Source organism: Sinocyclocheilus grahami, unplaced genomic scaffold, assembly GCF_001515645.1.
Source record: "Sinocyclocheilus grahami isolate Dianchi unplaced genomic scaffold, SAMN03320097.WGS_v1.1 scaffold144.1, whole genome shotgun sequence".
NCBI lineage: Eukaryota > Metazoa > Chordata > Actinopteri > Cypriniformes > Cyprinidae > Sinocyclocheilus > Sinocyclocheilus grahami.
Genome location: NW_015505323.1, coordinates 148,389 through 174,184, shown reverse-complemented (window position 1 = coordinate 174,184; position 25,796 = coordinate 148,389). Strand labels below are relative to the sequence as shown.

At 39.5% G+C, this 25,796-nt stretch overlaps 1 protein-coding gene across 1 annotated transcript in view; it reads right to left on the bottom strand.

Annotated features, from left to right (window-relative positions):
- Nucleotides 1-25,796, bottom strand: part of LOC107591649 (cytoplasmic dynein 1 intermediate chain 1-like) — an 85,121-nt gene that overhangs the window by 49,267 nt on the left and 10,058 nt on the right. The window contains exons 8-11 of the mRNA XM_016280868.1: nucleotides 15,945-16,004; nucleotides 14,571-14,686; nucleotides 11,251-11,404; nucleotides 9,877-9,992 (exon numbers count right to left, since the gene is read on the bottom strand). Coding sequence (XP_016136354.1) covers nucleotides 9,877-9,992; nucleotides 11,251-11,404; nucleotides 14,571-14,686; nucleotides 15,945-16,004 — 446 coding nt within the window. The remainder of the gene's footprint in view (nucleotides 1-9,876; nucleotides 9,993-11,250; nucleotides 11,405-14,570; nucleotides 14,687-15,944; nucleotides 16,005-25,796) is intronic.

The window sequence follows — 25,796 nt, the reverse complement described above, 5'->3', positions numbered from 1 at the left end:
TATTGGACAAAATCACTTCAAGATCAATTTAAATACCATTATTTCTATTGAAATGATCTTTACTTGATTTGTTGAACATTTTACTTGACTTGTTGGAAGTCCTTTGATAGTAAAACAATATTAAAATACATACAGTACTATTGTACATACTGTATTTTAGATTCAACTATTTAAACATTTATTTCACCTAGTGTACGATTCAAATTGAGTAGTAAATGGCTATTAACTAGGAAATCCACTCTACTTACTAATCAGAACAGAACACGACACTTAGCTCATTGTTAAAAAACATTTCAAACCACAAATTCAAACAATGAGAAAGAAACTAGATGCTCTTTTAGACTGACACAGACAGGGTTCCATTTTCCATCTGACCAAACTAAATGAACTAGTTTGGCTACAGCTGATTGCCTAATTCTGTATTTTTTAACAAAACAATAAATCTGTTGAATAGCTTACATTTCTTTTATTCAACCTCTAAGCCCTACAAGTCAAAGTAATTACGCTCTGAAACAATGCTGAATATAAAACTGCTCTATTACCTCTCAAAAACTCCAAGTTTTTTAGTTTGTATAAAAATCCTTGACAATTAAATTCTATATGTGATGTGAAATGAATCCCTTACAGCATCTCAGACTGACATTAATCACAAACTCTAATGAAAATGATTAGTTCCTCCTTTCACTGAGCGTCTACTGTTCCAGATCCCATATTCCTGACCTACCAAGACTCTGGTCTGGTAATGAACCTACATTATGCAATGGGTCTCTGGCCCGCAAATGTGGTGCCAGTGAAGCTGGCCTGTTCCCAGAACCACATCTTTAAAGGAGTCATCATGCCACGCCATGCACAGACTGGCCACAGAGCATGATTAAGCCTCATGACTTCAAACTTTCCAAACCCTAGCCTGTCAAAATGAGCAACTCAACTCAGGCAATGAGCTAAACTCACTTTTCAGCAAGTCACAAAAGAGAGATGGCACACTGGCTAAAATTCTTTGATTTCAAGATTTATTTAAGTGCTTAGCGAAATATGTCTTAAAGAAGTCATGTTTTTCTTCCGAATTAAGAACAAGAAATGTATCACTAAAACTTGGTGATAAAATAAACTGATTTCAATCGTTCAGCAGTGAAATGCACTATTCCAATTCTTACGTTTACAATACACGAGAAATAGCCCGGAATTAAATTATTTAATAAACTATATCATGGAATTTATTTAAGTACACAATTCATGGCTTTTCAAAGCAGCAGAAGTCTGAATGCTGCTGCAGTTTCTATGACGTTGATGTGCTAAGAGTGCCCCCTAATGTCCCCTGTAGTACATAACCAAAACAACTCATTCAATCAGCACACAAAATATTAAGTTTTTTTTATTTATTACATAAAACTGCATTAAATGTAACATTATTTTCTTATAAATACAATTTATATACTGTATATATTTACAATAGCTAAAATCATTAAACATGTCCCTGCTTAATCAGAGACACTTTAGGTACCAAAGGTAAACAAGGGTCTTGTAGGTAAACATGAAAAGTAGTACAAAAGTAGCATAAAATAGTAATAAGTGTAGGAAACAATAGACACACACACACATATACATACATATATATGAGTAGTAAAAATATATAAACACACACACATATATGTGTGTGTGTGCGTGTATATATATATATATATATACACGCACACACACATTTTTTTTTATTTTTCATGCAGAACTGAAATACTTAATAGAAACCCTCTGTAGCAGCAATCCTACGACCACCCAGACCTGTACACCGCCTCACCTGACCTTACAACGATCTTAGAAGTTCCTGGGGAATATGGGACTTTCAACTTTTGTGTGCTACATGGAAAAAGTTTAACTGTTCAGAGGAATGAAACAGTATCCCATCTGATGTTCAACACACATCAGATGGCAAATATTATTATAGTGGCTCTGTGGACAGGGGCCGATTTTTTGGCTGAGGTGGTTTCATGTATCTTATTATGTGGCGGTAAGAAAGGAAAATTGTAATCATCTGGGTCCAGATTGGCAAGGTCCACCTACTGTGAAAGACATTGTATTGTCTGATATCAGATTTAAATTTTTTTTTTGACCGGCATCCCGCCTCGATCCTAACCATTGGGGATTCAGGACTTTTTGGGCTTGAAACCAGAGTCAGACGATTTCGATGAATTCAAAGTCTAGGCATTTCAGCACAGAGCAAAGGGAGAAAAGACAGACATCCCCTCTAATGCCAACAATTAATTTTGACATTGCAGATCAAAAGAGAGTAAATGTAACAGTATCTAAATGCGACATGACTCTCCCTGGGACGGAGATGGAAGAAAATAGCAACCACTGTTGTATGAGAGCGAATTTTGGCTAACCTTTAGTTTTGTGAACACTGACACCCTCGGCTTTTCTCTTGTATAAAAGAGCTAAAACAACACGCCAGCATGAAGCGCTTCCATATGTGACCCATACACCCTGCTAAACCCACACTGAGGGCGAGCCGGTCCCAAATGGCAAGGCTATGGGCAAAAGCCATGACCACAATCATCATGAGAGCCTCAGAAAACTGCTGTTTATGATACACCAACTGCAACACACTCTCAACGAGGCAAAATTGTTTGTCAAGGTGATATTAAATACATGTGCCAGAAATAAAAGATTTTTAAATGGTTCAAGCCTCCTTCAAGCATCTTTATTCACAGCAAATATAACTTGTGCCGCTCCTGAGAATGACCTGGGAAAAAATCATTCTAATCTCAATTAGCCTGACTGTTAATAATCATAGCTGCCATGACCACAATCATCATGAGAGCCTCAGAAAACTGCTGTTTATGATACACCAACTGCAACACACTCTCAACGAGGCAAAATTGTTTGTCAAGGTGATATTAAATACATGTGCCAGAAATAAAAGATTTTTAAATGGTTCAAGTAAGCCTCCTTCAAGCATCTTTATTCACAGCAAATATAACTTGTGCCGCTCCTGAGAATGACCTGGGAAAAAATCATTCTAATCTCAATTAGCCTGACTGTTAATAATCATAGCTCTGTCATCAAACATTATGATTATTCCTACACTATTCAGAGATGAAACACTGACCCGAAAACATAATTAATTAATTGAGTCAATATGTTTGGCTGGGATCAATTGACATTCACTGTTGTTTTCAACCGCTTTGTTATGGTGGTCTCTGCAAAGTCCCTGTAATGTCTTTCAGATTAGCAGTTAGTTAGAACTCAGTTTGCCTGCAATTAGGAACCATTACAGGACCACCACAAGTTTACCAAAAAAGTGACTGTAAAAAAGTGAATCACCACTTCCCACTGGAGACCCCCAGAGCTAATGGCCCTGAAACATTCCAGCAAAAGAATCCCACTCACACACACACACACACACACACACACAAAAGTACATGCACACGTTAAATAAAGAAAGAGAGAGATTGTGAGAAACAAAGAATCACATAATTTCCATGACCTTCTGCACGGTTCAACTTCCTTGAGATGGTTTCCAGGACAGGGGTGACCAAGTGCAGTACAGAAATTACAAAATTCAGTATCATGACGGTTGCTATAAAGTTCTATGGTTTTTAACAAACCTTGGGTCTCACTATCTTGCACTGGGGTAAAATACTTGGGACTTTTTAAACTACAGTGTTAAACAATTGTTATCGGCTGATGGTAATTAGCGGCAGATCCTGCTAAAGCCGTTTAAGTATTATAGCTTACCCGTAGATCCAAACTCTGCTGATTTGGACCACATTTCATTGATAGGTCCACTTTCTCCATCAGAAAAGGTTGAAGACTATGTTTCAGAAGACCTGCTCTCAAAGCATTAATGTAGGTCATTAAAGTAATGGTTGACCTAATTTCTCCTAAAATGAAACACCATTTTTTTTTGTAAAATGTTTTTTACAAATGTTTTTTTAATACCACTATTATTATTATTATTATTATTATTATGTTATTTATTACAATAAAACTATGTGAATATGTATCTTTAATTACGTGTTGTCATGTAATATAGAGTCATTTAATTAAATACAGAATAATAAAATTTTCTAAAACATAAAATAATGACAGTTACAGTTACTTTATTTTGAACCACACATTACTGATAAATTACTCGTAGTTCAATGAGGGAATCAGTTTATAGCTTATGATTATGAGGCCGTTTTCATGCTTCATGAAAAAAAAGGAATTAAATGAGAAAAGACCAGTTAAAAACAACTGATTCATAAGATTCATTTGTGCGCAAACTGGACATCATGGCTCGCAGTGTTCTTGTACACTTTAACAAGACGATGTCTGACGAAAATGCAAATGAATGCGCAAAAATGACTACATTTTAAATGTAATTTTTTTTATGTTTATTGTGTGGAAATCTGGAGCCCTGAGAAAGGTTAAGAATGAGCAAACGATGACAGAATTTTCATTTTTAGGTGAAATATCCCTTTGGACGAACAACTGTTCCTTCTCAAAACAGAGTGACACAAAAGATCTAATGTGTTCTTTTACAAACTGTTTTTTTTTTAAAGATTAACAGATTAACATTTAATTACTACCGATCCATTCAAGGATGTCAAATTTTCAGGGGTCACTTTCTCTAAAAATGCACAGCATGAAACTGGATGGGCCAGAGGAAAGTATATAACTGGGAAGCCGACTTTCCCAGAGTGCACTGTCCAGTGGATGAGCCATGCCTTTGCAATGTTATCCACTCCCAGCAGTCTTTAAGAATTACAAGCCAGTTCTTTCATACAAATTATGTCGCCAAGAGACAACTGGAGCCTTGAATATGGCGCTCAGTGATTGGTGGGTAATTTGATTGAGTGAAGAACAATGTACACTTAGCAGATCCCCGACCAACCAACACACAAGAACCTGGACACATATCACACTACCCATATTCATTAGAGCAAAGCTGAGACGGAAGCAAACAGTTCATTGAATTAAATTTTCCTAAACAGAGTCACACACATTTAGACTGATGTGAGACAAACTACGGCTGGAGAGAATAGGCTTCTCAGTGGGGTTAAAAGTTCAGATGGGTCCCAACCCCTGACTGACCAGTACTGCTGAGTCATGACTTCATGCTACACACATCCAGTGCTGTTGCTTCACAATAATGTCATTTTAAGGTCTTTTGCCTCTGATGGTGAGATCTGGAAGGCTTTTATACCACAAATGAGCCACTGGCTAACAGGTTTGGCGTTCATTTTTGGCAACTTTTCCCAGACCACCAGCGGAAATCTTTCTGAAACCGTATCTATCATGGAATCTGATACTGCTGGAAGCACAAGGGTTGAAGCTGCATGTGACTAAACCTGCAATGAGGGCTAAATTGAGGTCAACAAAACAGCTGACGAACACAATACACATGGCCAACCTTTTGGATCCATTAAGAAACTCTTCGTCTGAGTGTGTTAAGCCAAAGGCATCAGATATTAGCCTAAGAAAAACCCTGTACTTCAGTGAAGACAAGACCTTCTGACCTTTTGTACAAAGGAATCTGCATGATTAGTGTCACAAATTTGACTGATTAGTGACCTAGATGTAGCATAGAATCCTAAACATTTCTAATTTCTTCTCATGTCTTCTCAAGTTTGGAGTCAGTAATATGTGTGTGTGTGTGTGTATAAATGACAGTAAAGTCATTTATAAAATGTCTTTTTATAAAAGTTTTTTTCTCTCAAAACATTCCATTTCAAATAAATGCTGTTCTTTTGAACTTTCTATTCATCAAAAAATCCTGGAAAAAAATGCATCACGGTTTACACAAAAATATTAAGCAGCACAACTGTCAACATAATAATAAGAAATGTTTAGAATATTAGAATGATTTGTGAAAGATCATGTGACATGGAAGACTGGAGTAATTGCTGCTGAAAATTCAGCTTCGCCATGAAAAATACATAAAATAGAAAACAGAAAAACACATAAAATAGAAAACGCATAATTTAAATTGTAATAATATTTCACAATTTATTATTATTTCACACTATTCATCAAATAAATGCAATCTTGATGAGCATAAAATCTTACTGACCCCAAACTTTTTAACAGTAGTGTCTGAATGGAAAATGATCCTCAATGCTACAGGAATTGTAGATTAGTTAGTGTTATGAACAATTTTAAGGTTTATTGTATGAGCACACACGTGAAAAGGACTACCACCTTATACAAAGGGAATAGGGAAATAATTCTTTACTTTACAGTAAGGTCTCATTTGTTTATTAACACAGGGCATTAAATAATGTTTACAGATACAACTTTTGATCTTAAAAAATATATTAAAAAATGTTGAGATAAACATTACATAGATTAATAAATGCTGTATAAGTATTATTAATTGTTAACTCATGTTAACTAATGTTAACAAATGAAACCTTACTGTAAAGTGTTACCAGTATGTTTTTTAGGAGACATTTAAACAAGCAAATCTTTAGCCATTGTACTGTAAGTAGAGGGTATATTGGAAACTGCTCAGGTTAATTTGACCTTAATCAAACTACATGCTGGCTGCTGCTGGTAGAAGGGTCTCTGCAGGCACTGCTGGCTTTCATGACAGTGTTATAGTGCAGCCTATGGGGGGCTAACACCTGGGCGGTTTTTGCATCCCCCAACTCAGGGAAAAAGAGAGAGAGAGAGAGGGTCAGAGAGGAAAAAGAAAGAAAAGGAAAAAAAGGCATCTGTTTAGTTTCACCAATCAATGGACGAAACCTCTGCAGCGGCCTGAACAAACACAGAAAGCAAGCTGTAGCAGGTGGTGGAAAGACCTATTAAAACTTCCTCTCTTTCTCATGTGAGAGGTCTTGTAGGGGCAGGGTCTCCCCTGGACAGACAACCTGTACCTACAGCCAGCTGTGAGCTCAACCTGCATCTGTAGGCCGAGAGGAAAAAACAAATAAACTGTACAGAGTGCGATTGCTAAGGGCAACGGCCAATCAAAGGCTTGTCAGCGGTTGCACTTGCTGAATAAATGACCTGCCTTGACAGGAAATTCCGCCAGCAATTTTAATTCTGATCAGGCTTCAAGGAAGTGGAAAGAATAAAAACACATCAGTTATAATGACAGGAAGTCTCCAATCACATGGCAAGCAGCTGTTGCCAGCGTAGGGATCAAGGAGCCATGAGAGGATGGAGGGATTCTGGTGTGAAATGCAGATGGAAAAAAGAAGATGAGAAGGAGAGCAGCGAGGTAAAGTCTGTGTTTCACAAAACACTCATTTCTAGTGCACCGCTTGCAGGTTTAAACCCCAAATCAGAGGAAACCAAATAGCAAAAACTGTGCTTCACATCACAACTACCAGCGATGTTATGCAAATATACCAAAAGCCGCTTGTTAGGGGTCCCGTCCATATGGAGATGTTTAGGGTGCTTTTCAAACCATCTGCATTTTATACCAGGCCTGGCTCCCGAGTCTGGGGGATGCAATCAAATTAGCCGAGCTCTTTGTGAGCTTCATTTTAACAAAGCTATAAATTTAAAAATGTAATTCAAATATGACACTTTAAATATGATTGGCTTCAGATATATGATTGAAGCCAATGGAGTACATTAGAGTACACTTGTGGAAGAGGGAGGCTCAGTGCTGACTGCTGTGTCGAGTTAACAAATGGAGAAGCCAAGTCGTCTTTGTGGTAGGAACCACACTTAAACTAATAAGGAGAAATATCCTGACATTATTCTTTTACAAACAAGCAAAGTGGCTTTGATTAAGCACTTTCACATTTCATAAATCAATCAGCTCGAGGAGTTTTATTAATACGGTATCATGCTACATGAGGTACGAGTTTACTATTTAACCATTTAAAGGAGTTGTACTCTTTCAGGATTCAACAAAAAAGGATTGCCGATTATGCTATTTCACTGTATCTTTTGTTTTCTTACCTTCCAAGCTTAAATATGGGTTTCAGTGATGTTTGGAATATTGTTGTTCTAAATAACATTACCATGGTATTTACAGTAAACACCAGAAAAATGTGGTTTATGAATTTATATCCTTCTGGACTTTTATTATAGCTGTTTTTTATTATCATTATAGCTGCATAGTTTCTACTAGTTACTATTGTAAATGAAAAATCTATTTTTTTTTCTAAAGCAAACTTACAAAAAATTAATTCAAGTATACAAAAAAAATTATATAAGTATATTTTTGTGAGATATTTGAACTAGTATCTAAAAATATGCAAATAAATAAATAAATAATGTATTTATATGTTTACAGGGCTAATAAAAAATATAACCAAAGTTGAACCAAAAGTCACTATTGTTGAGTCCTGACTTGGAAGGGAAAGTTCACTTAAAAATTATAATTCTTTCAAAAGAAGATATTTTGATTTAGATTTTTAAAGTAAATGTCACCAAAACTGAATATTATCAAAATCTTCTTTTGTGTTCCAGAGAAAAAAGAGAGCCAGGTTTGGAACAACCTGAGGGTGAATAAATGATGACAGAACTTTCATTTTAGTGTGAACTATCCCAGATATATTACTATTTAAATGTAGATGGATTTAGAAATCGGTCTACAAAGGATTCATCTACAATATTTTTTAAATATCATGCACCTGAACTGATACTGGACCCAACATTCTCAACAGAAAGGTGAAAGTAAAACGGTAGCCCTCCCCAGAAACGCAGACACAACTCCAAGTGATGTTCTGATGATAGAAGCCATCTTGAATTACCCGTCTGCATCCACTTAAAGCCTGACTCAATGCCGTTACTGTTCTGCCATTTCAAGCAGAGCCACTGATGGGCAGGCATCTTTTTTCAAAAAAGCCGTCCCCCCACCTCCCCTCTCAGGAAATGGAGGCCACAGCTGGTCAAATGAATCTTAATCTGCACAGGTTTGGAGCTCTTCAACGGAACCAGACGGTCAGGATGACAGCCCACCTGACAGCGATGAAAATCAAAGCTCTTCACCAAGCAGCCCCTTTCAATTTAACATAGCCCATTTCAGAACTACATAAATAAGTTATTGTAGATCTTAACAGTGTTTGACAAGGTGAGTGCATGTACAATTGTAATTAAATGTCTAATTTTGCGCTACATAAATTTCACTTCACACAACAGGCAACAACTGTATAGTTCTAACTCTAAAATGGTGCTTTTGAAACATCAGGAAAATATATTTGAATTACATTTATTATGTATTAAGCATAGGTTGTGACCTCACATCATAGTTAGCCAGAAAACCTAAATAGATTAATAGCATTATTTTCCTCCCCACAGTTCATGTGGTTATAGTTCAGAGTTGGGGAATAACTAACTGAAAGCAATGCTCACCACATTTTTCATTAGTGTGACAACCGCTCAGCTCTTTCCAAAATAACACAGGTTTTCCAGTAACAATCTACAATGTAGCATGACAAAGTGCTGTTTTTAAATTATGTCACATTATATTGTACATGCAGCTTTACAGCTGAACGAACTTGAATCACACAGGCCCTCCTAAACTGATTCCTTTCAGAGAATCGCTTCACTAGAAGATTCATGTAAATGAACTCATTCAAAATGATTCAGATTAATTTGAGTCAACGTTCTGTAGTGAATTTTTTTTAATGCTGCTGTTCATCCTTAAGTGTTAGTAATGCAAATGACTGTGTTTCTATTTTAAATTGGTTGAACTGTTTAGATTTGTGTTACTGGAATGAATCAACACTTCTTCTACCAGTAGTTATATATATCTGCCCCCTTAAATAGTTTCAATGTAATTAGCAATTTTTGTTTGTAGTTGCCAGTGTGGCTACTTTATCAAAAGGTTAGCTCAAATGTAGTTTAACCACTCTAGATTATAAATAGCAGCTAGACAATCAACAGTCTAGTTTAAAAGTAGCATCTTCAAAACATATTACAGTAAGTATCTACCTTCAGATTGATGAGCTGCTAGTGGTGTCTGAGTCTCTTTACAGTAGGACACCACCTCTCTGGGCAGGAAATCCACCTGAGTTATCTTAGAAGGTCCCAATCTATGTGTTCGACGTCTGGGGAGAGAGAAATACAGACTATGAATGTCCTACAACCTGACACAAGTTGCATGTGCATATAACAATTGACTGCATCACGGTGATAAAATACAATGTTACATCTAATATGCTGTAGGGCTCATTATTCAGGTCCATGAACATATTGTAAGTTTGGATGACCCTCAGTTGACTGCTAGAACTAATGTTTAAAGCATTCTATGTAAATGGCATGGTGCATCAATCACTGTCACATACAGCCCTGGGCACACAGCTGGAGAGTGACCAGCTGAAAACACTTGAACCTGACAAACTTAAAAAGAAAGGGGAATGAGATAGAGAAATGAGAGGAACAAAGAAAAAGTTGCATACACAATGGTACACTACGGTACAAAGGCAGTGCAATACCACACACACACACATTCACAAATATGAAAATGTAGATTATCAATGTAAAAAAAGTAAATTAGACATTAGAAGGGAACCTAGAACACAATCAGTCTAAAAACAAGACAAACACTGCAATAATATAATATTAATTCTTATTTTATTCATCTACAATTAAAGTTACTTTGCCTATGGACCAGTTACATTTTTTTTTATTTTATAAATCTTCTTGCTTTTCAACCAATAACTTCTAAGCTTTTAGTCATATATAAAATATGTTATACTCACAATATACAGTATAAAAATTAATATGGTTCTTTTGAGCTTTCTATTCATTTTAAATTGCAATAATTTTTCACTATATTAGTGTTTTTATTATGAATATTTTAACAAATTGTACAAATATTTCATGATATTAGCTTTTACAGTATTTTTTGATCCTTTAAATGCCACCTTGGTGAGCATAATGCAGCCTAAATATTTATTATTGTAATAATATTTTACAATATTGGTGTTTTTACTGTATTACCTAACTATCTATCTATCTATCTATACATAGATACTTTCAAACAAGAGTAGTCTGGACAGCATTTGCTGTAAAAAGTAATAAGGTAAAGTATAACATTTTAATTTAAACTCATTTTAATTCTACTTTTTAAAAATTAAAATGTTTGCATTTTAAATTATGCATTCTTTTAAGTCAATACAAAATAAAGAATTAAAAAATGAATTCACACATTTCTGCACTGAATGTAGGCAATAGGTGTCCAAAGAAATGCATGTACATCTGTTGAAAAATATTTGTACATGTAAATGTGTATGTGTATGCATTTAAAAGTTCAGCAGATCTGAGGAAAATGAAAGAAAGAAAGAGACAGAGAGGAGGAGATACCCGAGCTCAGAGTCAGCCTGCAGCTGAAGAACAGAGGGGTCAGTGTCCCACTGCAAGGTCCTGGAGGGGGCAGCAGGGGGTGTCACGCAGGGGACAGGAGGGAGAGAACATGCAAGATTAACCTCAGCAGAAACAACACCATCATACACACACAAACATAAATATCATCGCACACACGCCATCAAACAACACGCCTCATGCAAGCCAGGAGAACAGTGAGAAAGGACCAATCAAATCAGCACACATGGGGAAGCAGTTTGAAACAATACTAAGGAAGATCATGCATCGTGTTTATGCACTTTTCAAAGGATGGCATGTATGTTACTTTAGAAGATGTATTATATGAAAGGGGTCATGAACTGAGAAATCTAAATTCCTTTAATCTTTTGACACATAAGAGATCATTGTACTATAAAAACATCCTGTAAGTTTCAGAACTCAAAACTTTCTCGTTAGTCTAAAAACAGCTTATAAATGGCAGGTTGTGGAATCTGTCACTTTATGACGTAATAGTGCGGCTAAACACTGCCTCCGCAGAAAAGATCAACACCCACTTCTACATCACTGCCTGTTTAGCCCCGCCCACTGATTCGCGCATGTAGTAGATGAATAGCGAGAGGCAAATGCAGGTCTACACAGAAACCAAACGATAAAGATGGCAACAAAATGCTTTGCAGTGCCAAGCTGTGGAAAAACACAGTCTTTGCCTTGCCTTCCTTCTGATCCCAACATTAGGAAAAAGTGATCAGTGGATGAATTTTATTTTTAATGAAGTTCCAGATCACGTCAGTAAGAACTTGGTCCTTTTTCACTTCCTTTTATAACAGATTTGTTTATAAACAAGGCACAATTCGACGCAGTATTCAAAAAGATTGAAAATAAAAGATGATGCTGTGCCAAATATATTGGATCTGACAGTAATGTCACACCACACATGGTCACTATTACTTTGTCTGTTATTACAGATAGTTTGATATGTACTGAGTATTTATGCATTTTTAACCTAAATCACAGCAGCGTCCATCTGTGAAGGATGTAGGCTGTCAAACATACACAACTGTTAGCCAATCATAGCAGTGGGCGTTTACTTCCGAGTCTACAATCCGCCACGCCTATTCAAACAGAGCGTTCTGATGAGGGGGGTCAAAACAGGGCAGAAAATAGTTTATTACTTCTAAATCATCACGCATTTTGATGTAAAAATCTTGATAACATTATAAGTGGACCTCAGAGAACAGTACAAAATAAAAAACAAAGGCAGTTCATGACCCCTTTAACATTATATGAGAATCGAATGGGGAATATGTCACCAAATCTTTCTTAGGTTAGAAAATTAAATTGTGGGATGGAAATGTGAACAGAGTTATGAAAATAAACTGAATAAACCCTTACAAAAAGTTCCATAGTATTACCATGGTTTCTGAATGTGGTAAGACACATTCCTAAATGTCTCCGGTTACCTAACGTAACCTTGGTTCCCTAAGAGGAGGGAACGAGACACTGCGTCATCGAAGATGTCGCTTTGGGGTTATCCTCGAAACTACTGAAGCCTTATGAAATCTCGCCGGCGAGAATTCACCAGCCAATGGCATTTAAGCATGCAAAATAGAGGCGGGCTCCCCGCACTATAAGGCGGCGCTAAATGCCATTGCCTCAGAATCTTTGGACTGAAGCAGAGTGCAGCTCACAAAGACTCTGAGCTATATAACAAGGCAGCGTACGCAGTGTCTCGTTCCCTCCTCTCAGGGAACTGAGGGCACATTAGGTAACCTGAGACGTTCCCTCTCGAGTCGGTCTCTCCACACTGCGCCATTGAATATATCGCTTTGGGTATCTCATAAAGTCTCACTGTGTTGAGAGCCAAGGTACAGATCGGCTGCAAGCAAAGCCATTGACCTCAGCTAAAAGTACTTTAGGAAGATCTCATAAACGGAAGATCTCATAAACGCATAACAGCTATAAGAGCAAGTTACACAAGCATTAGACTACTGCAAACACATCGCAGATTAAAGGTCTTGCCTGCATCCTGGATTAACCATACACTCACTGCCAGCATTCATGACGGCACTTGTCTCCAGACTGCATTAACAGCAGCCATTCAGCACCACAGACACATGGATAGGCGGCAGCAGTATCGCCTAGCAATGTTTACCCCGGGACATGTAACATTCACAGTGTGAGCACTGCACTATCACAGTGTGCTGGTGGCCAAATAATGCATGCGGCAGCAACACAGACACTATTGCATAATGTTGCAACCGGTGGCAAGGCTGACCGAGCTGTGAGGTTAATGGTGGCGGTCATGCCAACACCTAGTACTGATGTCCACTGTAGCGGTGATGCCAGTGCTGTCGTGAACATAATGCTCTGAGTCGAAAACTGCCAACTTGGTAGGGCTGCAACAGTTTAAGACAAATGCTGAACATTGATTTCAGCTAGCTTGATTCCTGCACGGACAATGCATGAGTTGCAAAGAACATTCAGGCTATAATAACACATACAGGCTATAGCAACACGCATAGGTGCCTCATAGCCCACCTGGCATAGGTTTTTCCGCAAAGGTTACTAACTATGTGGGAGAAACCAACAAAACGATGACAGATTCCTGTCTGTAGTTTTACACCGTGAATGTGTACAAAAGCAATGAGCACAGTTATAACCCACGAGGGTGACCATTCACGCAGAAAGGTAGCAATGTCTGCACCTGTAACAACAGACTGTGAATGGCTAAACGACCTAGTTGAACACCACTTTGCAGGGGCGTCAACATCTATTTGACACCACCCACAATCTCAGTTCAAGTTGTAGACATAATCTTCTTGCAAAGGCAAACTCGCGATGCGAGTGAGGAAACATTCAAATCACAGAACTGGCCAGAGTGCCCAGTATGATTTGATCGTGTAGGTGGGCGAGAGGTGATCAGCCTTCTTGTGCCACTCGAAATTCTTATTGACAGGACATTCTGCCGGGCAACTATAAATATGGTGTCATGCCGTTATGACGGTATATACTTAAAACAAGGAGGGTATACAGTTGCTGTCCAAGTACTCTTGCAAAAAGTCAAGGTGACTAACAGGGACTATCTAGATTTGTGTTACTGGAATGAATCAACACTTCTTCTACCAGTAGTTATATATATCTGCCCCCTTAAATAGTTTCAATGTAATTAGCAATTTTTGTTTGTAGTTGCCAGTGTGGCTACTTTATCAAAAGGTTAGCTCAAATGTAGTTTAACCACTCTAGATTATAAATAGCAGCTAGACAATCAACAGTCTAGTTTAAAAGTAGCATCTTCAAAACATATTACAGTAAGTATCTACCTTCAGATTGATGAGCTGCTAGTGGTGTCTGAGTCTCTTTACAGTAGGACACCACCTCTCTGGGCAGGAAATCCACCTGAGTTATCTTAGAAGGTCCCAATCTATGTGTTCGACGTCTGGGGAGAGAGAAATACAGACTATGAATGTCCTACAACCTGACACAAGTTGCATGTGCATATAACAATTGACTGCATCACGGTGATAAAATACAATGTTACATCTAATATGCTGTAGGGCTCATTATTCAGGTCCATGAACATATTGTAAGTTTGGATGACCCTCAGTTGACTGCTAGAACTAATGTTTAAAGCATTCTATGTAAATGGCATGGTGCATCAATCACTGTCACATACAGCCCTGGGCACACAGCTGGAGAGTGACCAGCTGAAAACACTTGAACCTGACAAACTTAAAAAGAAAGGGGAATGAGATAGAGAAATGAGAGGAACAAAGAAAAAGTTGCATACACAATGGTACACTACGGTACAAAGGCAGTGCAATACCACACACACACACATTCACAAATATGAAAATGTAGATTATCAATGTAAAAAAAGTAAATTAGACATTAGAAGGGAACCTAGAACACAATCAGTCTAAAAACAAGACAAACACTGCAATAATATAATATTAATTCTTATTTTATTCATCTACAATTAAAGTTACTTTGCCTATGGACCAGTTACATTTTTTTTTATTTTATAAATCTTCTTGCTTTTCAACCAATAACTTCTAAGCTTTTAGTCATATATAAAATATGTTATACTCACAATATACAGTATAAAAATTAATATGGTTCTTTTGAGCTTTCTATTCATTTTAAATTGCAATAATTTTTCACTATATTAGTGTTTTTATTATGAATATTTTAACAAATTGTACAAATATTTCATGATATTAGCTTTTACAGTATTTTTTGATCCTTTAAATGCCACCTTGGTGAGCATAATGCAGCCTAAATATTTATTATTGTAATAATATTTTACAATATTGGTGTTTTTACTGTATTACCTAACTATCTATCTATCTATCTATACATAGATACTTTCAAACAAGAGTAGTCTGGACAGCATTTGCTGTAAAAAGTAATAAGGTAAAGTATAACATTTTAATTTAAACTCATTTTAATTCTACTTTTTAAAAATTAAAATGTTTGCATTTTAAATTATGCATTCTTTTAAGTCAATACAAAATAAAGAATTAAAAAATGAATTCACACATTTCTGCACTGAATGTAGGCAATAGGTGTCCAAAGAAATGCATGTACATCTGTTGAAAAATATTTGTACATGTAAATGTGTATGTGTATGCATTTAAAAGTTCAGCAGATCTGAGGAAAATGAAAGAAAGAAAGAGACAGAGAGGAGGAGATACCCGAGCTCAGAGTCAGCCTGCAGCTGAAGAACAGAGGGGTCAGTGTCCCACTGCAAGGTCCTGGAGGGGGCAGCAGGGGGTGTCACGCAGGGGACAGGAGGGAGAGAACATGCAAGATTAACCTCAGCAGAAACAACACCATCATACACACACAAACATAAATATCATCGCACACACGCCATCAAACAACACGCCTCATGCAAGCCAGGAGAACAGTGAGAAAGGACCAATCAAATCAGCACACATGGGGAAGCAGTTTGAAACAATACTAAGGAAGATCATGCATCGTGTTTATGCACTTTTCAAAGGATGGCATGTATGTTACTTTAGAAGATGTATTATATGAAAGGGGTCATGAACTGAGAAATCTAAATTCCTTTAATCTTTTGACACATAAGAGATCATTGTACTATAAAAACATCCTGTAAGTTTCAGAACTCAAAACTTTCTCGTTAGTCTAAAAACAGCTTATAAATGGCAGGTTGTGGAATCTGTCACTTTATGACGTAATAGTGCGGCTAAACACTGCCTCCGCAGAAAAGATCAACACCCACTTCTACATCACTGCCTGTTTAGCCCCGCCCACTGATTCGCGCATGTAGTAGATGAATAGCGAGAGGCAAATGCAGGTCTACACAGAAACCAAACGATAAAGATGGCAACAAAATGCTTTGCAGTGCCAAGCTGTGGAAAAACACAGTCTTTGCCTTGCCTTCCTTCTGATCCCAACATTAGGAAAAAGTGATCAGTGGATGAATTTTATTTTTAATGAAGTTCCAGATCACGTCAGTAAGAACTTGGTCCTTTTTCACTTCCTTTTATAACAGATTTGTTTATAAACAAGGCACAATTCGACGCAGTATTCAAAAAGATTGAAAATAAAAGATGATGCTGTGCCAAATATATTGGATCTGACAGTAATGTCACACCACACATGGTCACTATTACTTTGTCTGTTATTACAGATAGTTTGATATGTACTGAGTATTTATGCATTTTTAACCTAAATCACAGCAGCGTCCATCTGTGAAGGATGTAGGCTGTCAAACATACACAACTGTTAGCCAATCATAGCAGTGGGCGTTTACTTCCGAGTCTACAATCCGCCACGCCTATTCAAACAGAGCGTTCTGATGAGGGGGGTCAAAACAGGGCAGAAAATAGTTTATTACTTCTAAATCATCACGCATTTTGATGTAAAAATCTTGATAACATTATAAGTGGACCTCAGAGAACAGTACAAAATAAAAAACAAAGGCAGTTCATGACCCCTTTAACATTATATGAGAATCGAATGGGGAATATGTCACCAAATCTTTCTTAGGTTAGAAAATTAAATTGTGGGATGGAAATGTGAACAGAGTTATGAAAATAAACTGAATAAACCCTTACAAAAAGTTCCATAGTATTACCATGGTTTCTGAATGTGGTAAGACACATTCCTAAATGTCTCCGGTTACCTAACGTAACCTTGGTTCCCTAAGAGGAGGGAACGAGACACTGCGTCATCGAAGATGTCGCTTTGGGGTTATCCTCGAAACTACTGAAGCCTTATGAAATCTCGCCGGCGAGAATTCACCAGCCAATGGCATTTAAGCATGCAAAATAGAGGCGGGCTCCCCGCACTATAAGGCGGCGCTAAATGCCATTGCCTCAGAATCTTTGGACTGAAGCAGAGTGCAGCTCACAAAGACTCTGAGCTATATAACAAGGCAGCGTACGCAGTGTCTCGTTCCCTCCTCTCAGGGAACTGAGGGCACATTAGGTAACCTGAGACGTTCCCTCTCGAGTCGGTCTCTCCACACTGCGCCATTGAATATATCGCTTTGGGTATCTCATAAAGTCTCACTGTGTTGAGAGCCAAGGTACAGATCGGCTGCAAGCAAAGCCATTGACCTCAGCTAAAAGTACTTTAGGAAGATCTCATAAACGGAAGATCTCATAAACGCATAACAGCTATAAGAGCAAGTTACACAAGCATTAGACTACTGCAAACACATCGCAGATTAAAGGTCTTGCCTGCATCCTGGATTAACCATACACTCACTGCCAGCATTCATGACGGCACTTGTCTCCAGACTGCATTAACAGCAGCCATTCAGCACCACAGACACATGGATAGGCGGCAGCAGTATCGCCTAGCAATGTTTACCCCGGGACATGTAACATTCACAGTGTGAGCACTGCACTATCACAGTGTGCTGGTGGCCAAATAATGCATGCGGCAGCAACACAGACACTATTGCATAATGTTGCAACCGGTGGCAAGGCTGACCGAGCTGTGAGGTTAATGGTGGCGGTCATGCCAACACCTAGTACTGATGTCCACTGTAGCGGTGATGCCAGTGCTGTCGTGAACATAATGCTCTGAGTCAAAAACTGCCAACTTGGTAGGGCTGCAACAGTTTAAGACAAATGCTGAACATTGATTTCAGCTAGCTTGATTCCTGCACGGACAATGCATGAGTTGCAAAGAACATTCAGGCTATAATAACACATACAGGCTATAGCAACACGCATAGGTGCCTCATAGCCCACCTGGCATAGGTTTTTCCGCAAAGGTTACTAACTATGTGGGAGAAACCAACAAAACGATGACAGATTCCTGTCTGTAGTTTTACACCGTGAATGTGTACAAAAGCAATGAGCACAGTTATAACCCACGAGGGTGACCATTCACGCAGAAAGGTAGCAATGTCTGCACCTGTAACAACAGACTGTGAATGGCTAAACGACCTAGTTGAACACCACTTTGCAGGGGCGTCAACATCTATTTGACACCACCCACAATCTCAGTTCAAGTTGTAGACATAATCTTCTTGCAAAGGCAAACTCGCGATGCGAGTGAGGAAACATTCAAATCACAGAACTGGCCAGAGTGCCCAGTATGATTTGATCGTGTAGGTGGGCGAGAGGTGATCAGCCTTCTTGTGCCACTCGAAATTCTTATTGACAGGACATTCTGCCGGGCAACTATAAATATGGTGTCATGCCGTTATGACGGTATATACTTAAAACAAGGAGGGTATACAGTTGCTGTCCAAGTACTCTTGCAAAAAGTCAAGGTGACTAACAGGGACTATCTGTCCATAAAGTAGATATGTTCAAGCCCAAAGATATAATCCAGTGCCCTGGCCAAACCTGTGTGAGGGTCTGTCTCAATGCCCTCACTTGAATGCACATTTCAATAGATATATTATGACTTAATGCACTGCACAGCAGAACGATCCGGACACAAAGTCCATTACAGTTCCTCTTGGCCACAAAGAGTGCGGGACGTGAGAACAGACATAAGAGAGCTGACAGTCTTTCTATCGTCGCCTTATGTGTGAGAACAAAGCAAAGCACACTGCCAAAGTCGCAGCCATCAGCCTGAGTGCTTCCTGGGAACTCTTAAAGGCAGAAACTTCTCGGCTCGAAATGAACGGAAGTATAAGTTACAAACTGTGAGCACCCCTGTGAAATGCAAGCTCGCATTACAACAAAGCCCAGTTGCACTCTCTGGGTGATTGAGAAGCAGAAGTCTGTGGTGGTTTAATACTCCCTGAATGGACTATGTCAATCGTCCAGAATTATTTAGCACACAAACTCCACTCATTTAGAGGGGAGAGAGCTGCATTCAATTATTTCATGAATGTACACATTTGAGCAATGCTGGACTAACGAAATGCAGAGCGTGGTAATAATAAGCAACAAACATATTGGTGCATACAACATTAAACCAGCTCTTACAAGTGACATATTCACAGCGTCCAGCATAAATCTGTGGGAAGAACCAAGTTCATAAGCACAAAAACAGGGCAGATAGCTACATCTGTAGCACCTGAATACTGCTGAAATAATAGGACACAGAAAGCGGTGTCATGAATGCATCAGTTTTGCATATGCAGTAGCTATTAACAACAATGCGAGAAATGGCACTGCACATCGGCCTATACAACCTAGTTGAAGCATGTGCCAGAGAGGGGCATAGCCACGAAATCTCTCAGTCATCCAATGGCTGCTCAGCCGTCTTCCCCTGCACAGACAGAACATGCGGTAAGAATAAGGGGAATTTTCAGGTAATTAAATCTACCGGAAGCGTTTTGCGAGGACCAACCCTCCGCAAAATAAATATCCCGAATAGACATGCCTTAGTTCAAGTCCGAGATGCCGCAAGACTCCTTGTGGAGTGGAGATGAATCTCTATTGGGCAATTGACTCTATGAAGCAACATCAGAAACACTCTTGATGCTCTGAAAATAGAGGCAGGCATTCTCCAGATGCACTGAAATAGTAGTCCTTCGGCCAGCCTGCGAGAGGATCTGTTTCAGCGCAAGCTGTCCGGGGGAGCGTTCTGATAATGCACTCGCTGTCCCCGGAAGAGCATGTCACGCCTCCGTACAATCCGACATGGACAGAAGCACTTTATGCTTTTATTTGGAACTTTATCTTACCAGTGAAAAGAGTTTCAATACAGAATAACTTTCTGTATTCTGTCTTATAGCTGTCAAGCCACACAACGGAACAGTCAATGCTCAAGGGTAACTAGTTTTTGATCACAAAACACAGCGTTTCGGCCACGACCGTTCTCTGGAGTCATTGCTGGTTCAGGCCCTATGCAAGGGGCTGAGGCGGGGCTAGATAACAGTTGTGTAGAGCTTAAATAGAAAGCGATGACCAGCGGCAGCGCCAGCGTGCACAGTAGCTAAGGTACACAACACTACACACTAGGGCTGCGACGATAAATCGATGCAGAATCTATTCGTGGATCAATTCTGAGATCTTCCGAATGCATCGCGATTCTCTCTGGAATCGATTCTGAGCATAGATTTTAAAAGCAGATAGCGCGCTACTGTAGTTTTTATCCGCACACTCAAATGCTCATGAAGAAGAGCGCTGAAGAGCGCTTGTGCGTTCGGCTGAATCATGTAATTTCACCTCGGCTCAGAATGCTTTTATGACGAGATTAATGTAAACACAGCCCACTGTGAACACCCTTGTAATTCGCTTCAACCTTTTTGAATTTTATGAATGATTATTTTAGGTTCAAGTGTGTGTAAGGATTTGGAAATGAGCAGAGTGCATGCAGCGCCATCTGCTGTTCTTAACTAAGCTCAGAATCGACCCGAGAAATGTAATATGACTCTATACATGACTGATCACTGCTCAGAGGCGGGGAGCCGAATATTATGAGAGTGAGCGAGCGGCCGATGCTGGAAGGCAGACTGCCGTTCTGAGGCAGGGGGCTGCTTACTGCTTATGAGTGAGTGAGCGTTCGAAGTGCTTCCTGCTCTGTGCATAGCAGGTCACAGCACTGAGATTTGTGCACGGCAAACCGTGCTCTGAGGCAGGGGGCTACTTATGTCGTGTGAGTGCTGGGAACTTTCCATCTCTATACAGCAGACCACTGCCCTGAGGTGGGGGCTTGCTTTTCGCGTGAAAACAGAGCGATTGGAGCTTTTCCATGCTCCGAACATGGCAGACCACTGCTCTGACATTGGGCTGCTTATTGTCGTGCTTTTGAGTGAGCGACTGGATCTTTTCCTGGAGGGGGAGTGTGAGAATATGGGCTTCCTGAAGGGTTGGGTGAGAGGAATGCGGACACTTAAGTCAGCATCAGCTCATCACCAGAGTCCATAAGGTCCACCACTGTTATTCTGGACAGACAGACTCACGCAGTGCTGATTCTGAGTGGGCATCGCCCAGGCAGATATACCGCGGTCCGAGAAGAGATCTGAAAGAAATGTCATACTCACGGGAAGGCTGCAGGGGAGCGGCAATCCAGGCACTATACCGCGGATAAGCATTTCTCAACGGAGAGGCAATGGCCAACCTATATTTTGCATGCTTGAACGCCATTGGCGGGTGAATTTTCACCCGCGAGATTTCATAAGGCTTCAGTAGATTCGAGGAAGGAGGGGATAACCCCAAAGCGACATCTTCGACGACGCAGTGTCGAGAGACCGTCTCGAAAGGGAACCCTGGCTAAGTTCCTTTGCATTTTTGCAATGTCAATTTCATTGATAGGCCAACCACAACTCGTGACCTTGCACATCATTTATACGTTCATGATCTTACAGTTTATCGTTGATAGACTTTTCAGTCCATAACTCTAAGAATAAACCACTCTTCACCACTCAAATTAATAAAAAATTAACACATTTTCCATCACTGTTTGACATTTTCACTACATCTGAAATCGCATACTGTCTGGATATTACATTTAGTGACAAACTTACAAAATAGTATGTTCTCTATATTATGAATGTGTGTGGTATGAATGATATCCGGACATACTACATCTGCCATGTTGGCTTTATTACATGTCCTTTGGCATTAACTGTGTCGCTTCACTGCCATTATGACTGTGTTGTGAAGCACATTAATATTTAATAAGACAAGAGCTGTGCAGTTTATATATATATATTATAAACTGCACAGCTCTTGTCTTATCAAATATAGGGTTGCTAAACACGCGTGATAGGTTTTACACTAACCCAATCTCATGACATAACATAACTATTTATGAGGAGCCAATTTCATATAAATTCGTCCAATGTGATTCGTGCAGAAATTTAATATAATAATAATAACACATGGGTCCACCCCTAAATGTGAGATGTAAGCAGATTGTACGAAAATGTACAAATTAGACAATTTGCACAAATGTACAACTTCATATGAATTAGCCACTAATTTGCAAAAATGTAAAACAGTTACGAATTGCTATGAGAGCCTGTTGTTTTACACATTGCTTTTAGTACCGCAATTTGTAGTAAATCCAGAGTTATAAAGAATGCTAACCCCATTCCAAAATTTAAAAAGTATGAAACATTGTTTTACCTGAGGTTGAAGGTGGGATTTAAAAACTCAATAAACTGCGGTTTAAGAACAGTGAGAAAAGCCACCTTATTTTTCAAGCAATTTTCTTTGAATGTGCGAGAGTTCCGATTCATTAGCTGAGAACATGAAGCTATGTCACGTTGCATGCTGGGGTGCCGCTGCCATTCTGGGAGGATCGCCCTTCTGCTACAAATGCTGAAGTTAACATGGACATAGATATGCATACATATCTGTGAATACGGATACACCTGTTTATCTTTTGTTTTGTTTTTGCCTTGAAGTTAAATATTCACATTCTTCATTGTATCGTTTTCAGGGAAGAGAAGCTATTTTATCGCTTCGCATGATAATTAGATTTTTTTCACATAAGTTTTGCAGAATTTCGTTTACAATGTTGATCTGATTACCGTGAAAACAGTGTTGCATGCTGGACGCTTGCTGCTGCTCCGGCCATATATATGGTAGAATATCCAAATAAAAGTATGTGTTCAACAAGCTGACAGAAGTTCATCCATTTCTTTGTTGGAAGCATTTCAATGACGTATAATTGTTGTCATTGTAAATATTAATATTTCCATGGCCATGGAGGAGAATCAGAGATTGCTGGTCACATTCAGCGGACAGACACAAACACACTGAATTTTTTATATTTATTTCAACAAATGACAACCAAAATCAAATCCCTGGGAGCTTGTTAACATTTTTGTAGCATTTTAAAATGCTGACTTGATGTACTAAGACCATAGACTGTATAAAAACATGGACGTAGTGTCCGTGACATCACCCGTAGGTTTCTGAAGAGCATTTTTGAAGCTCAAAGTTGGCGGAGCCGGCCATCGCCATCTTGGCAGCATGTCACTCCCGGATAATCGAAAATGGGCAAAGAGGCGGGAGCTGGTTGCTGAAACCACGCCCACCTAGCTTGACGGTGGTGACAGCAGCGGCAATCCACCTGTCACTCAAGTAGCCACGCCCTTAATTATGCAGAAATGTAAGACTTAATATAATTTAAACGGATATTTATATATAACGGATATATAGTTATAAAAAAATTAACCCCCCTCACAGTTGTCATGAAGGGCAAAATTAGCTATACATATTTGTTTCTGCTGTAAAGTTGGGCATTTTAACATAGGGAGTCTATAGGACTGACTCCCTTTTGGAGCCAGCCTCTAGCGGCCAGTCGATGAATTGCATTTTTATTCACTTCCGTGTTGGTTTCATGAGAGAGACCGGAAGGTTGCCGCTTAACAAAGACAGTGATATTAAAAGACATGCAGATGAGCCCAGAATATGAACGCAACACATTTAATTACACTTTTAGCATTTTCCTCCCATTAGAAAACCATAAAAACAAAACATTTAACATGGCTCATGTAATTGACAGTTACATTTAAAGTTCATATTTTGGGCTCATCTGTTTTCTTGCACATAGTATGCTTTATTAGTAAGGTGTGCACAGAATGTGGTTTTTTAATATGACTGTCTCAGTGCGTTTTCTTTATATGAGAGGAAAAAGCTTAACGTGTACATTTTTTGGGCTCATATGCGTATCTGCACATAGTATGCTTTACAATTTTGTCTTTATCACTGTCTTGGTTCAATAAGCCACACAGGGGCATGTTTAGAGTTTTGGAGGCCCTAAGCAAGTGGTCCTTGGGTAGGCCCTTTGTAGAAATTGCGTTCCTCGGGGGCAGGGACGCAGGGGCGTCATGCACTTAGAATTTCTGAGGGGGCACCAGTTGGGGGGGAGGTTGGGTTGGGTTGGGTTGGGTTATGTGACACACAGCCACCACGATAGTGCTCTATAACTGATGTAGGCTTGGTTTTCTTTCATTTTTCCTTTTTTTATTTGAAATATTCCCAAACTTGTTAACTATATAATGAAATAACTTGATTCTCGAATATGTGTAAGTTTTGCATCTATAACAGGTGATGGACAAGTAGCCTAATGTAAGTGTAATCTATTACCTACGCATAAAACCTTTTTACTTAAGTACTTTACTTATGTAACACCCCTGTGGACTGTTTGTTGTGGTTTCTTCCCCTTGTGTTGGTTTAGCCCATCTAATTATTAGTTAATCACCTCATTGTGCTCACCTGTCTGTCCCTCGTTAACTGCCCTATATCCGTTCCTGTCTCTTGTGTTCTAGTTGGTCGGTTATTGTGAATGTTACCCCGAGTGAGTGAGTGAGTGAGTGAGTGAGTGAGTGAGTGAGTGAGTGCGTGCGTGCGTGCGTGCGTGCGTGCGTGCGTCTCATCTACCCGAATCTGCCTTATTGTCTCTACATTAAATATCCTTATTTGAATCCTTGTCGTCCTCGTCATCCTGCCTGCCTCCACACACCTTGACCGTGATAGAATAACCGACCCAAAAGTAAAGTATAGCGGCGTCTTTCCCCTTGTTTTTTTTCCAGTTTTTTCCCGTTTTTATTTTGTTTCTTTGATGGATTACCCCACATTCCAACTCCTCCTGCTGGACCAGGGGGAACGCTCTCTTGAGGACCACACAAACAAATTTCTGTCCCTGGCCCACCTCACGCACTACCCGGACAACTGCCACCACACGAGCGCAGTTGTCCGGGGATGGTCCTCGGGAGAGCTTTGCCACCTTCATCGAGTGGGTGCTGGTGTCCTGCAAATCCCATCTGACCGTGGACATCGCTGACAACACCAGCCCTACTCAGGAGCCTGAGTCCAGCCCACCATCTCCCCGTGGTATGGAGCATCAACCTGAGCCCACCGATGATGGAGAGCCATTTTGCCGCCGCGATCCACGAGCCGGAACAAAGCCCCACGGCTGAGAAGAGGATCGCCTCGGATGTTGAGCCCAACGCATCAGACCAGGTGCGAGAGCCGGTGACAGTGCCCACCACGAGGGAGCAAGCCTGATGTTTCGTTTAGCCCAGGAAGGGCTCCTGATCCCCAGTCCAGCCCAGAAAGGGCTCCTGATGTTTCGTTTAGCCCAGGAAGGGCTCCTGATCCCCAGTCCAGCCCAGAAAGGGCTCCTGATGTTTCGTTTAGCCC